General features: G+C 40.8%; 1 protein-coding gene across 4 annotated transcripts in view; it reads right to left on the reverse strand.

Annotated features, from left to right (window-relative positions):
- The window catches only part of LOC121545032 (rho guanine nucleotide exchange factor 10), a 75739-nt gene extending 62994 nt beyond the window's left edge, over positions 1-12745 (reverse strand). For all 4 annotated transcript variants that reach the window (XM_041855379.1, XM_041855380.1, XM_041855377.1 and 1 more), the window contains exons 1-2: positions 12617-12745; positions 193-317 (exon numbers count right to left, since the gene is read on the reverse strand). In XM_041855379.1, coding sequence (XP_041711313.1) covers positions 193-232 — 40 coding nt within the window. In that variant the 5' untranslated portion in view covers positions 233-317; positions 12617-12745. The remainder of the gene's footprint in view (positions 1-192; positions 318-12616) is intronic.
- Positions 12746-15888: the final 3143 nt, after the last annotated feature.

Genomic DNA, 15888 nt, shown 5'->3' on the forward strand with positions numbered 1-15888 from the left:
TAGCAGACGCTTTTATCCAAAGCGACTTACAGTCATGCGTGCATACATTATTATTTTTTTGTGTATGGAGGTGGAAACATTATGCTTTGGGTGGGATTTAGATGTGCTGGGAGAGATTGAGTCAGAGAGCGAGAGGAGATTGAGTCAGAGAGCGAGAGGGGAAGAGAGGAGGAGGATGTTTGCATTACTTACTTTCAGGAGGCGGGGGAGGGAAGTCTTCCACGATGTCCATACTGGGTGCTGTTTTCTGGGCATACAGGTTCACTCAGCAGCCTGGTGGTAGTGGTGGTGGAAGTCCTCTACACCCACACATAGCCCTGGAGGAAACACACACATGGAGGAATGTTAAGATGGCACACTATGATATACTGTACACTTATTCAATTAGCTAAGCATAGACGAATGTTCCCATGCATCATCTACAGCAGTTTTTCCGAGCTACATGGCCATGTTATGTCCTAACTAGACTTTTGCCTGGTAAGGTCACATGGTATAAGTGAGCATGAGTATTAATACAAGGAAGAATGTCAAACGATGGCATATAATATGATATACACTTTTAGCTTAGCGCTGATACGTCATTACTGTGGTATTTGGCACTGCTTTACCTCCAGCCGATGGTAAACCAACCAACCACACCCTGTTTATTCCATGTTACTCAATGTTAGTCACACCAGAAGGGTAGGGGAGTAGTGGAGCATTGTGGTCTTGGCTCTTTTGTCTGAGCGTCAGACATATGAACCAAATTAAAAACAACATCAAGATACAAAACAAACAAAACATCCTCTCGCTCCACGTGTTAAAGTGTAAACAAACAGTTAATACGGTGTGTGTGTGTGTGTGTGTGTGTGTGTGAGAGAGAGTCAGAGCAGGGTTATTGTATCCATTATTGTATCCACTGACACCATTAGGGTCAGTGACTTTGTGTAAGTAAACTGTGGGTTTACTTAGATGGGAATGTCGAGGGAAAACCCTGGGAGTTAATCATTACCAGTGTGTGTGTGTGTGTGTGTGTGTGTGTGTGTGTGTGTGTGTGTGTGTGTTTAACATCGCTTCACTTAGGATTCAAAGCACTCAGGCTTCAATGCTGCTCTCAAGCACTTGGTCACCTGTTGATTGATTTAGAGTGAGTCAGTCATCTTCTACTGTAGCTTTAACACCCTCTGATCAATCATGCATGTCCTTATTTTCCAAATAACCAGAAAGAAGGGGTTTCAACAGCTACGAGGTTCAACTCTACTGAACATCTGATAACAGCTGTCCAAATTGGGATGTCTAAATTTAGCAGTTGTTTTCATTGTTTCAAAGCCAGCTTTCCTCCAATAAAAACTAGGCTCATTTAGTCTACAAATAATCCACAGTTCCTTTTTTGTTGATGGGAGTAAAGCTGGAATTTATTTATTGTGGACAGCTGTTATCAAATCAAGATGTTCAGTAGAATTGAATTCAATATAGTTCACTAATTCTAGCTCAACGTTATTTTCTTATAAACTTCTGCATGTACAGTACTGTAAGCCTGTCACTTTTACACATTACAGCATTTCTGATCTCAATACCTTTTAACCTGTAAAAGGTCTAACACTGGCTGAGGGGCACAGGGTAGAGTGACAGGTATGCAGAGGCATGTGGGGTCAGAGGTCAAGGTGAGGGTGGGGTTAACAGAGAGCTCACTTTTCGGCTGGGGGGAAATGACACATGCATGCTAAAACAGGAAACAAGCAGACCTGCACAGACATGAGACCAGAGAGACAGCGCATTCTTCCACTGTCTAACATTTTGTTAAATAGAGGATTGGACACATGGATGACTCCAACAAAATAAGCTTCAAGTTTACGTTGGAAAGTAGGTCAAGTCCTTATGTAATTGCCTACTTACTTCAAAATAGACTAAAATGTCAGTCTATCCTCAAGGGTGGATGATATAGCAATGATGTCATTCCATAGAATAAGAGGACCCTTGTTGTGGAGTTCTAGTGTGTTCCATACTGTTCACAGACATTCTGCTCTCCAATTAAATTCACACCATAATAACAAAACAAGCTTACAATACAGTACAAGCATCTGTGAATAAGACTGCTCTATTCCAATGCTGCCAACAAGAGCCAAAAGATAAACCACTTAGTGACTCAAAGGTTGTTTTGTCTAGCTCCACTGCTTCTTTGTCCCCACCCAGAGAGCACAGAGCACAGGCCCAGGGGTGTGAAGTCAACAGAACACACAGGACCAGTGTTTTCTTCTGTACTGTATGTCTAAGAGACAAATGCTAGTACAGTTAGGTAGAAAATGTTTGTCCTGGAGCAAAATGCTTTATAACTGGTCAAAGTTAGAGCCAGACATGTGACTTACCGGACAGATTTAGACAAGGAGAACAATTCCTAAAAGGATGGGATACACCCTTAACATGGCTGATAAAATGATTAATCATTGCTATCCTCATGAGTACTGTATGAGTTGTGATTGTGACAGGGGAAGGAAGGGAGTTGGAGGCAGGGAGGGAGGGAGAGATGGGGGAGGGAGGGGGTGAGGAGGAAATGCAGCAATCAGGTGTGCTCATCCTCTGGGCGTCCTAAAGAGGAACAAGAAAGACATTTCCTAAATGAATATCTTTAATACGGTTATTCTCATGGGCCATGTCTTATAGAGTATTTGATTAACGTGATATTTAAATGTAACCTATTGTCACACTTTTACAGAAGGCCTTCAACTCAGGTTACGGTTAACAATAGTCTTCGAGTTCAGACAGACAGCCTTTCTCGTAATGACATTAAAGCTTTTGAAAAGGTCTGGAGATTCCTCCATTTACCTCCTGTTGACTCCTATAATTACTCACCAGCTCTTTTACTTGCTGGGGGGAAACAAGATGCATCTCGGCCAAATTACATCCTGCGTGGCCTGTGGCATCTAGTCCATGATCCCTGGGACCACTTGGACCACCATAGATGGGGGGGAAGTCCTCTCACATACGTAGGAAAATCAACACCAGGCCAATTGGAGGCTTCCAAACATTCCTTTAAAGTAGGTCTAGGGGGCAGGCAGACAGCTGAGCCAACGAAGAACAGTCTGATGACAGACTTGACCAAGCATGTCATTACAAGTCAGCAACACTCAAGTAAACCTCAGTAGTTAGCTATGACAGACAGGAAAATAGTCATCTAGGGCCTGCAGTTAATGCTGCTGATTTGTTTCCAGTGTGTTCAAAGTGTAGTCACAACAAACGTCACTAAAACATTAGTAATAAAACGAGTCACAACAGTAATAATAAAGGGTGAGGAGTTATCACATACATGCACTGCTAGATAATTAAAATCACATGCTAGTCAGTAGATTACTTCAAACCAAGACCGTAGCCAGGCGACCAAAGTGTTTGTGTCACTGACAGGTTCTTGTTGACAGCACCCTTGTTTGGTGTTTGAAGGATTTCTGGCGCCTCTATGAAGCCAAAAACATCTCAAGCACTCTTAATGACAAGTGGCATTCCACAAATGGTTTGACAGAGTCACAAACAAAACCCAGAGCCTGCTCTGGAGCTCACAGTTGCACCAGTAGAGAGCAGAGAGAATCTCTACACACACACAAACACACACACACACGTTCTACTTCTAGGGCTGGACCTGTGTCTCTCTGCATGGTTGTGTTATTGGCAGTGTGTCATGATCTCCCATCGCCAGCATTACTGTAATCAGTGGTCCATTATACAGTCCTCTCTGTGAATAGATGGACAGGGGTGACAAAGACACTTGCGCTGGGGAGGACAGTGCCCTGCAGCCTACTAAAATGGCTCTCTCTGTCCCTCTCCCCGATCTGTATTTCTCTCTCTCCGTATGTGTGTTGACAGGGGGCCAGGCAGAATCGGTTTTATGACATGCAGAGGAGGAGCCCTGAAAACCACAGTGAGAGAGCGGATGAGAGAGCAGCACGCAGTCAGTCAGCCTCCAAGGAGTGGAGCTTAAAGTATATTGGATATTTCTCTCATTAGAAATCTACACAGAGTTCCAACACACTATAGGAATGTTCATGTCAGCAATAACTGATGCTATAGCTGAGCAGTTTGCATACACAAGGATATAAGAGCCCATGAAGATACATTAAACAGATCTATAGAGCGTGTTAGCATGCAGTAACTCAAAGTATACCATTGCATAGCTGAATATTATCTTCATAGCTGCTTTCTAAAGCCTCTGACAGACCTGAAATGTTATCTGACCTAGACACAGGGATCAATATAGCCAGAGGAGCAGCATGGCATTTCACATCAGCACCTGTAATTATACGGGTGTTCGGTGTGGGAAATACACTTCGCTCTGGATAAGAGCGTCTGCTAAATGACTCAAATGTAAATGTAATAGCCTGCCCTAGGGTTAGGGTTAAAGCTGCACTGGCTTTATTAGGCTAGGTCACCCATACGGAAAAATTATATATTGGAATATATTTCAATAAACTGTAAATATATTTAAATATATTGGGGGAAATGTATTTAAATAAAATATATGTACATATATTTGTAACATATATATATATATGTAAAATATATATGTAAAATACACACACACACACACACACCTCACAACCTCACAACCTTCCTTACCCTGATGATAATGTTGATTCTCTATTGACCTCTGGTACCTTAGCATTAGGTTCCCAAAGTGGCATTTTGCATGCAAAAGTTGGATCATTGACTTGTAGTTGAAAATAAATTCTGCAGCTATTGAGGTACCACTTAGTATGAAACATAGTAAAAATAAATTAGGTGTTTATTTTCGAAAAGACTCTTAGACAGAACATATCTGAGCTGTCAATCACAATTTGAAATGCCTGCCCCCAGCCCCGCCTCCAGTGTGCAAAGCTGTCATCAAGGCAAATGGTGGATATTTGAAGAATCTCAAATATAAAATACATTTTGATTTGTTTAACACTGTTTTGGTTACTACATGATTCCATATGTGTTATTTCATAGTTTTGATGTCTTCACTATTATTCTACAATGTAGAAAATAGTAAAAATAAAGAAAAACCCTTGAATGTGTAGGTGTTCTAAAACTTTTGACCGGTAGTGTAGGTAAAGAACATTGAACAGAACAATAACTCAATTTTGACAAAAATGCAGATAGAACCTTAGTCCCAAGCTCTCCAAATATAGAATACATTTTCAATTGTTTTCTAGTTGTCTCCAAATACTATCTGAGCAAGGCTAGCCATCTCACTCCAACAGTAATTTGACCAATCGTCATAGAAGGGCTGAATGAAATCATTCCCTTTTAACTAGCCTTACCATCTCAGTCCAGGCCTTTGAACACAGAAGTTCCTGGGCAAAATGAGAGTTTAGCCACAGATATTTCACAGGATGTATAAGTGTGAAGCATCCGTTTTTACTAACTACCAAATATGGTGATGAGAGGAAGCCCAGTGGCCGGCAGTGGGAGAAGATGGAGCGAGGTGGATTTTGGCCAACATTATCCTAACATTTGATCTCAATACAGTTTTCTGTTCCCAAAACTAAAATCTGTTACGAACAGAGAGGACTACGTTTTGTAGATTTTACCCTTCGTCAAAGTCTTTTTTAAATTGCATTGTTTAGGAGTGCAAGGGCGAATTGAGTTATTGCACACGCGCACTTCACAGAGTAGGCGTTCCCTAACAGAAATATGCAAATACATGCTCGAACGCGCCAATAGTATGTCGCTAGCTCGTGCTTGGCTCTGCCCCACTCCTTGCTTGTTCTGCCCACTATGACTCATTTGTTCCCATTGGAAACGACAGGCTGTGGTCTATCTTGGGTTAGTTATACAAATCTTTGGCGTAGCACTGGAGTTGCTATGTAACGTCCCATTAAAGATGGAGGCCACCATCATAGTCACAGTCACTCAGAAAGAGTGTCCCCACCCACCCAGTGCAGACTGGGGCCTTGAGAGAGTCCAGCATGTCGTCAGAATAACAGAACACTATATGTCAGTGTGTGAGGCAATGGGAGAGAGAGAGAGAGAGCCCAAATAGGTATTTCTTTGTTAGTTGCCCAGCTAATAGCTCTGGAGACATTTCAATATCAATAGAACAAACAGCACAAAATTGCCTCCCAACCACAGATTACGACAAATGACAACAGGCCAGTTAAACGCTTCCAATTGTTACAGTAAATATGCATTATGCAGACTTCAAAATGGGTACTGGAGATAATGTGTTTAGGACTTTTGTTAGGCACCCGAATATTGACAATTGAATAGTGTAAATAACAAGACATTATAGGAGAAAGTCAAAGATACTTCATATGGAAAAGGGAAAAGTATATTAAAATATTAAAAACAACAGAACTAGAAACTTCACAGCTCAAGTCATATCCAATTCTGAACATACAGTCGTGGTCAAAAGTTTTGAGAATGACACAAATAGTAATTTTCACAAAGTCTGCTGCCTCAGTTTTTATGATGGCAATTTGCATATACTCCAGAATGTTATGAAGAGTGATCAGATGAATTGCAATGAATTGCAAAGTCCTTCTTTGCCATGAAAATGAACTTAATCCCCCCAAAAAACATTTCCACTGCATTTCAGCCCTGCCACAAAAGGACCAGCTGACATCATGTCAGTGATTCTCTCGTTAACACAGGTGAGAGTGTTGACGAGGACAAGGCTGGAGATCACTCTGTCATGCTGATTGAGTTAGAATAACAGACTGGAAGCTTTAAAAGGAGGGTGGTGCTTGAAATCATTGTTCTTCCTCTGTTAACCATGGTTACCTACAGGGAAACACGTGTCATCATTGCTTTGCACAAAAAGGGCTTCACAGGCAAGGATATTGCTGCTAGTAAGATTGCAACTAAATTAACAATTTATCGGATCATCAAGAACTTCAAGGAGAGAGGTTCAATTGTTGTGAAGCAGGCTTCAGGGCGCCCAAGAAAGTCCAGCAAGCGCCAGGACCGTCTCCTAAAGTTGATTCAGCTGCGGGATCAGGGCACCACCAGTGCAGAGCTTGCTCAGGAATGGCTGCAGGCAGGTGTGAGTGCATCTGCACGCACAGTGAGGCGAAAACTTTTGGAGGATGGCCTGGTGTCAAGAAGGGCAACGAGGAAGCCACTTCTCTCCAGGAAAAACATCAGGGACAGACTGATATTCTGCAAAGGGTACAGGGATTGGACTGCTGAGGAATGGGGTAAAGTCATTTTCTCTGATGAATCCCCTTTCCGATTGTTTGGGGCATCCGGAAAAAAGATTGTCCGGAGAAGACAAGGTGAGCGCTACCATCAGTCCTGTGGCATGCCAACAGTAAAGCATCCTGAGACCATTCATGTGTGGGGTTAATTATCAGCATGGGCTCCCGAGTGGTGCAGCGGTCTAAGGCACTTGAGGCGTCACTACAGACCCCCTGGTTCGATTCCAGGCTGTATCACAACCGGCCGTGATTGGGAGTCCCATAGGGCGGTGCACAATTGGCCCAGCGTCGTCCGGGTTTGGCCGGTGTAGGCCGTCATTGTAAATAAGAATTTGTTCTTAACTGACTTGCCTAGTAAAATAAATCAGCCAAGGGAGTGGGCTCACTCACAATTTTGCCTAAGAACACAGCCATGAATAAAGAATAGTACCAACACATCCTCCGAGAGCAACTTCTCCCAACCATCCAAGAACAGTTTGGTGACAAACAATGCCTTTTCCAGCATGATGGAGCAGCTTTCCATTAGGCAAAAGTGATAACTAAGTGGCTCGGGGAACAAAACATCGAAATTTTGGGTCCATGGCCAGGAAACTCCCCAGACCTTAATCCCATTGAGAACTTGTGGTCAATCCTCAAGAGGCGGGTGGACAAACAAAAACCCACAAATTCTGACAAACTCCAAGCATTGATTATGCAAGAATGGGCTGCCATCAGTCAGGATGTGGCCCAGAAGTTAATTGACAGCATGCCAGGGCGGATTGCAGAGGTCTTGAAAAATAAGGGTCAACACTGCAAATATTGACTCTTTGCATAAACTTAATGTAATTGTCAATAAAAGCCTTTGACACTTATGGAATGCTTGTAATTATACTTAAGTATACCTGAAAAAAAAAAATATTCTAAAAACACTGAAGCAGCAAACTTTGTGAAGACCAATACTTGTGTCATTCTCAAAACATTTGACCACGACTGTAGATGTTCACAGCTGGTAAATACTTATTTTGGTACATGACACATTTTCCATGTCCACCTGCAGAAGGAAGGAAGGCCCAGTCAGTCAGTTTCACAGCTGTGCTATGTGCTGATCCATTCCACATTACACCTCAGTGGCTCCTCAGTAGTGGACGGGAGGATTTAAAGTGCATGATCGAACAGTCCTCTGAAAAATGGGAAGTATGCTCCTCTCTGCAGACTGCTATGTACACTCAGAGGCTTTCCCATAAGCCTCAACCCACTGGATGTACTTACAGACCCGACACACACACTTTGGGAAATTAGCGATTCTGTCCAGCTGCATCTGTGAGAGACAATAACAACCAGGAAAAGAACAGCAACAGAGCCTCCCCAATCTGAAAGTAACCCTCTGTTATGAAGCCGACAACAAAACTAGGTGGAATGCTAAAGGAAAGTAACATTTGTATCCTTAGCATGTAAGCCTAAGCCAGGAGCCAGAGCTGCATGAGCCAAGTCAAAGATAGACGTTTATGGTGAGATGGAGATGTACGTGTGATGTTTGGTCTGCAGGAGGAAGTGTCATGCATGGCGGAGCGTGCCATCTACAGGCCCAAGGCTTACCTGACTGCTCAGCAATAGAACCTCTTTATGTGGTCCTCTGTAGCTCAATTGGTAGAGCATGGCGCTTGTAACGCCAGGGTAGTGGGTTCGATCCCCGGGACCACCCATACGTAAAAATGTATGCGCACATGACTGTAAGTCGCTTTGGATAAAAGCGTCTGCTAAATGGCATATTATATTATATTACTATTATGCAGTAGACCTGGGCACAGCCAAGAGTCCTCGACACTCCCTAAATGTGACCCGTTTCAAGAAACTAAGCGTGGGACTAAGGCTTAAGAGGGTGTGAACAATGTTGAATGGGTGTAGACAAAGAAGAGCTCTCCAGTAGGTATACCAAAACTTTCACGGGCCATTTTCTTAAAAGTGGGGTTACATGTTTATCAACTTTCAAAGCAGAATTACTTTCTCATTGTTCCTCAACTGCATTTTAAGATATACAATTTTCTAGCTCAGTCTCTACTTTTATCCAATGTAAAAAACACAATTTCAAATGTTGCTACATAGGACCGAATCCAGGTGGTGGGTCACAAATACCAGTGACCCTTTTTTAGGAGTCATTATCGGGGGTGGAGGCATCTGTACTCACAGCAGCCAAGTGACGTGGCTATTTGCTAAGCAAATTACCGGTAGTGTGTGCAAATTTCGCAGGCTCCCAACTCTCTGATGCAAAGTGAACTAGACAAGCATGGAGCCAGACAATACAAGAGAAGATCAAAGCGCTCACCATATCTAAATCATCTTTTAGCAGCCTCGCCGAAGCGCATAGATTCCTGAAATACTCTTTGATCAGATGGGGTTCCAGGCTACTCTAACAACTTGGATCAACAGTTTGATTAAATTCTACTTTTCTGATTAATACAAGTGTTACCAAAGAAAGTTCCAGTTCATTAGAGTCATGTGGTCCTTTGTAGCTCAATTGGTAGAGCATGGCGCTTGTAACGCCAGGGTAGTGGGTTCGATCCCTGGGACCACCCATACGTAAAAATGTATGTGCACATGACTGTAAGTCGCTTTGGATAAAAGCGTCTGCTAAATGGCATATTATTATTTTGGGGTGAGTGCTCTGGAACACTTTCTAAAGACCCACTGTTTGAATCAAACTTTCTAAAGACTCACTGTTTGAATCAAACTTTATGATACACTGTACAAAGTTTGGCAATATTTGGTGAGATTTCAAATATTCCAATACTTTTTTGGATTAGGCTAAAATCTATCAAATCTATAAACTAAACTTAATCAGAAACTAAAGGTCAATTAATTATACAGTAATGCTACAGTAAATCTGCTTACTTATGATATAATACACTAGGGCAATTCCATGGTAACGGAATTACGCTGCGATTTATATTTTTCACTTCAAAATGTATATCAAATAAAACCATTGATTTTAAAGTTTAACAAACCATATAACTCTATGCCCAAGGACTACTTTTAAAAATTTACACTGAACATTTTGACAAAAACACATTTACAGGAAGAACTGTGCAGATACAACGTTTACTAACAGAGTAAAACTGAGGTCGATTTTACTGCAATTCTGTTACCTAACGTTGCATCTGCACAGTTTTTCCAGTAAATGTTTTTTGTTACTGTGTAAATTGTTAAAATCTAATCAAATCAAATTGTATTTGCCACATGCGCCGAATACAACAGGTGTAGCCATTACAGTGAAATGCTTACTTACAAGCCCTTAACCTTAACCTTATCTTAGCTCATTGGTCACCATAGCAACACCCACCCGTAGTCTGCGCTCCAGCGGGTATGTCTCACTGGTCATCCCCAAAGCCAACACCTCCTTTGGCCGCAATTCCTTCCAGTTCTCTGCTGCCAATGACTGGAACAAATTGCAAAAATCTCTGAAGCTGGAGACACTTATCTCCCTCACTAACTTTAAGCATCAGTTGTCAGAGCACCTTACCGATCACTGCACCTGTACACAGCCCATCTGAAATTAGCCCGCCCAACTACCTCATCCCTATATTGTTATCTATTTTGCTCATTTGTACCCCAGTATCTCTATTTGCACATCATCTCTTGCACATCTATCATTCCAGTGTTAATACTAATTGTAATTATTTTGCTAATACTAATTGTAATTATGTTGCACTATAGCCTATTTTATTGCCTTACCTCCATAACTTGCTAAATTTGCACACTGTATATTATATGTATTTCTGTTGTATTTTTGACTTTGTTTTGTTTTACCCCATATGTAACTCTGTGTTTGTTTTTATCGCACTGCTATGCTTTATCTTGGCCAGGTCGCAGTTGTAAATGAGAACTTGTTCTCAACTGGTTTACCTGGTTAAATAAAGGTGAAATAAATAAATAAAATAACCAACAATGCAGTTTAAAAAAAAAAGTGTTAAGTAAAAAAATAGATAAGTAAAAAATAAAAATAAAAAAATAATTAAAGAGCAGCAGTAAAATAAAACAACAGTAGGGAGGCTATATACAGGGGGTACCGGTACAGAATCAATGTGCGGGGGCACCGGTTAGTCAAGGTAATTGAGGTAATATGTACATGTGGGGTAGAGTTAAAGTGACTATGCATAAATAATAAACAGAGTAGCAGCAGTGTGAAAGAGGGGGTTGGGGTGGGGTGGGGGGGGCAATGCAAATAGTCCGGGTAGCCATGATTAGCTGTTCAGGAGTCTTATGGCTTGGGGGTAGAAGCTGTTAAGAAGCCTTTTGGATCTAGACTTGGCCCTCCGGTACCGCTTGCCGTGCGGTAGCAGAGAGAACAGTCTATGACTAGGGTGGCTGGAGTCTTCGATAATTTTTAGGGCCTTCATCTGACACCGCCTGGTATAGATCCGTATGGGTGGTCCTCTGTAGCTCAGCTGGTAGAGCACGGCGCTTGTAACGCCAAGGTAGTGGGTTCGATCCCCGGGACCACCCATACGTAAAAATGTATGCACGCATGACTGTAAGTCGCTTTGGATAAAAGCGTCTGCTAAATGGCATATTATTATTATATTATATTATAGAGGTCCTGGATGGCAGGAAGTAGTCATTGTGCATAGAGTTGTATGGTTTGTTAAACTTTGAAATCATTGGTTTTTCTTTGGCATATATTTTTTAAAATATATAGCGTAATTCCTCTATCCTTCACAAAGAGTTTATAAGTAGTAGCCTGGTTTATTTGTTTATTGACTAGTTTACAAATCAGTAATAAACAGTTATAACTGTTAGCCTGTAATAACTCTGGTGGAAAGTATTGTATCATAAAACACAAATAGAATACTGTCTTGGTCTGGAGTGGACAAAAATAATACAATTCAGGTTGCACTTCTTGGTACTCAATCCATGTCATGACTTTAAGAACATCTTGATATCATGCACCTGCACCCTTGAAAAAGAACACAGGGGCACCACACATTTCAGCCACTGAGTTTGTACAGAACATCTACCAATTCATCACAAGATTGGCATTTGCATGACAACCATGTCCCTTCCCTCCCTGGCCCTGCCAACTTCGGACATTGAAATCAGTGACAAAAGGCTGTGCATTATAAATATTAGAACATGAAAATGTTCTATCTTTGTCCCTTCATCTTTCCAAGCAAGGCAAAGGTTTACAATAATAGCAGCCGAACTAAAAAAGAACCAACCAGGACGATACATTGAAAGACAATACCATCCATGTTGGCAAAGACAACTCGCCACGTTATAACAGCGCAGCCGGGATCGACCACTCACTTTCTTGTTTGCAGAGAAAAAACTAATTGGACAATTTAAGTAGGATGTCTTCCATTCGCTGATACCTTCCACGTCCAAGTACAGCTAAACATAATGTGGTTACTAATGTATTGAAAAGTCTTCAAATTACATATAAGCCACTTTCAAACACTCTTGGAGTTCGGGAATATTTTCCACAACATAAAACTCACCATATTTAGACTCCTGATGAATAACGTTCTCCTAGTTCCACAGTAAAGATGTGTAAACAAATCTCTGTCAAAACACTGAGTATTAACTTCTGCTCCGGTAAGGGAATTTTCCCTTTATCCATTTTCCTAAGCTTTTGCAAATGCAAATTGACTCAATCCAAGACCTTGCCTCCTCCTCAGTCATTGGTGGAGACTTCGGGGTGCGAAGCCTTAATTGGCCGAAGAGGCACTCAATTACATTCCTGAGGTCCTGCCTAGGATGAAGTATATGCGTGACAATGTGCACCACGTGATCAGTGAGGTGGCTCCCTTGGAACAGCTGTGCATGCATTAGTCAGTCATCAGTGAATGCATTGCCATATTTGAGCTATTTTATGTCTATATAATTGCCCTATATTCCCACTTTATAATCTCATCATAATCTGACTTTGTCACGTCAAATTTGAAGTTGAAGAAACTAGCCTACTACACACACTCGTTTGTTAATTTCTGCACATATGAGTGAGTTCCTTAGGTCTGTGTTTCAGAGTCAACATTGCGTTGAAGTGAATAGTATTTATTCTGGTTTGAATAAATCAACAGTAAACAATTCCCAAAACGTTATTACACAAAAATGTGATGTCCCAGAGTATCTTTCCAAATCTGTAATATATGAGTTCATAGACTCAAAGTTTCCCCACACATCTGAAAAGCACCAGACATTAAGTGTGGCAGTTCACACTGTCCAGCGTTGAGATAATTGAGCGTCCACACAGGTATTACATTAAATCCTATCATGCCATCTAGTGGATAAATAACATACTGCATTGAATTCATGGAGCACACAGTAGTAACTCCTTCCTCATAGACATGTCTCTAATAAAGAACAAACATGCATTTCCCCTAAAACATAGAATAGAAAATACAAAGCGGATGTTAAAGGTTTTATTGACAGCTCATGTTAAAGTGAACAGATTTGAGTGGTAGTCTGAGAAAATGACAGTATCCATGTAAGAGTATGCATCACACAACTTCATACTGACAGACAATAGTAAAAATGAATGGCAAATCCAACACTGTTTCTTAACAAGCTTAGAACTAATTAGACTGTGTATCATAGTAGAAAACGTTTAAAGAAATAATTTTAAAAATCCCACAGGAAATACTAATAATCAAGTTTGGAACCCGTAAATAACTCCATTGTATTTGGTGAAAGCTGGGAGCAACCAATTCAAATAAAGCTACTGTGTACATTTTATTTATTGTATTCCTATATTCTGAATGCCTCTGTCAAACATTTTGACCAAACAACAAGTCTTAATTCATAAGCGTAATAAAAAACCCGAATTCAAAAAATATTAGTCAAACTAGTCAAGTGTAGGTTAATTATGGCTATGAAGGCCTTCAGTCGTGCATCTATTTGAATTCAATAATCTATTGTTCTAGGATATATGACTAATGTAATACTGATTGTGAAAATGTCTAATGAAATACATTAACATAATTAGACATAACATGAACCTATGATGCAAAGCAGAATGTACCTAACCATTTCCTAAAAAGCATCTAGATGAAAATGAAAACGTTTTAACCAGTGTAGGTCAAAGCCCTTAGATCGCAATATCTACTAAGCTAACATATGGAATTGTTTTAAAAGATGGTCATAAAATTGATCATTTAGCCATTTGATTTTGAATTTTAGGACCACTGTAGGTATAAATACTGTATGTATGTATATATATATACTACCAGTCAAAAGTTTGGACACACCTACTCATTCAAGGGTTTTTCTTTATTTTTACAATTTTTTACATTGTAGAATAATAGTGAAGACATCAAAACTATGAAATAACACATATGGAATCATGTAGTAACCAAAACAGTGTTAAACAAATCAAAATATATTTTATATTTGAGATTCTTCAAATATCCACCCTTTGCCTTGATGACAGCTTTGCACACTCTTGGCATTCTCTCAACCAGATTCACGAGGTAGTCACCTGGACTGCATTTCAATTAACAGGTGTGCCTTCTTAAAAGTTAATTTGTGAAATGTATTTCCTTCTTAATGAGTTTGAGCCAATCAGTTGTGTTGTGACAATGTATACAGAAGATAGCCCTATTTGGTAAAATACCAAGTCCATATTATGGCAAGAACAGCTCAAATAAGCAAATAGAAACAACAGTCCATCATTGCTTTAAGACATGAAGGTCAGTCAATACGGAACATGTCAAGAACTTTGAAAGTTTCTTCAAGTGCAGTTGCAAAAACCATCAAGCGCTATGATGAAACTGGCTCTCATGAGGACCGCCACAGGAATGGAAGACCCAGAGTTACCTCTGCTGCAGAGGATAAGTTCATTAGAGTTACCAGCCTCAGAAATTGCAGCCCAAATAAATGCTTCACAGAGTTCAAGTAACAGACACATCTCAACATCAACTGTTCAGAGGAGACTGTGTGAATAAGGCCATGGTCGAATTGCTGCAAAGAAACCACTACTAAAGGACACCAATAAGAAGAAGAGACCTGCTTGGGCCAAGAAACACGAGCAATGGACATTAGACCGGTGGAAATTTGTCCTTTGGTCTGGAGTCCAAATTTGAGATTTTTGGTTCCAACCGCCATGTCTTTGTGAGACGCGGTGTGGGTGAACGGATGATCTCCGCATGTGTAGTTCCCACCGTAAAGCATGGATGAGGAGGTGTTATGGTGCTTTGCTGGTGACACTGTCTGTGATTTATTTAGAATTCAAGGCAGTTAACCAGCATGGCTACCACAGCATTCTGCAGCGATACGCCATCCCATCTGGTTTGGGCTTAGTGGGACTATCATTTGTTTTTCAACAGGACAATGACCCAACACACCTCCAGGCTGTGTAAGGGCTATTTTACCAAGAAGGAGAGTGATGGAGTACTGCATCAGATGACCTGGCCTCCACAATCCCCCGACCTCAACCCAGTCAGATGGCAGAGTGAAGGAAAAGCAGCCAACAAGTGCTCAGCATATGTGGGAACTCCTTCAACTGTTGGAAAAGCATTCAAGGTGAAGCTGGTTGAGAGAATGCCAAGAGTGTGCAAAGCTGTCATCAAGGCAAAGGGTGGCTATTTGAAGAATCTCAAATATAAAATATATAAAACACTTTTTTGGTTTCTACATGATTCCATATGTGTTATTTCATAGTTTTGATGTCTTCACTATTATTCTACAATGTAAAAAATACTAAAAACAAAGAAAAACCCTTGAATGATTAGGTGTGTCCAAACTTTTGACTGGTACTGTGTGTGTGTGTGTG

Source organism: Coregonus clupeaformis, chromosome 29, assembly GCF_020615455.1.
Source record: "Coregonus clupeaformis isolate EN_2021a chromosome 29, ASM2061545v1, whole genome shotgun sequence".
NCBI lineage: Eukaryota > Metazoa > Chordata > Actinopteri > Salmoniformes > Salmonidae > Coregonus > Coregonus clupeaformis.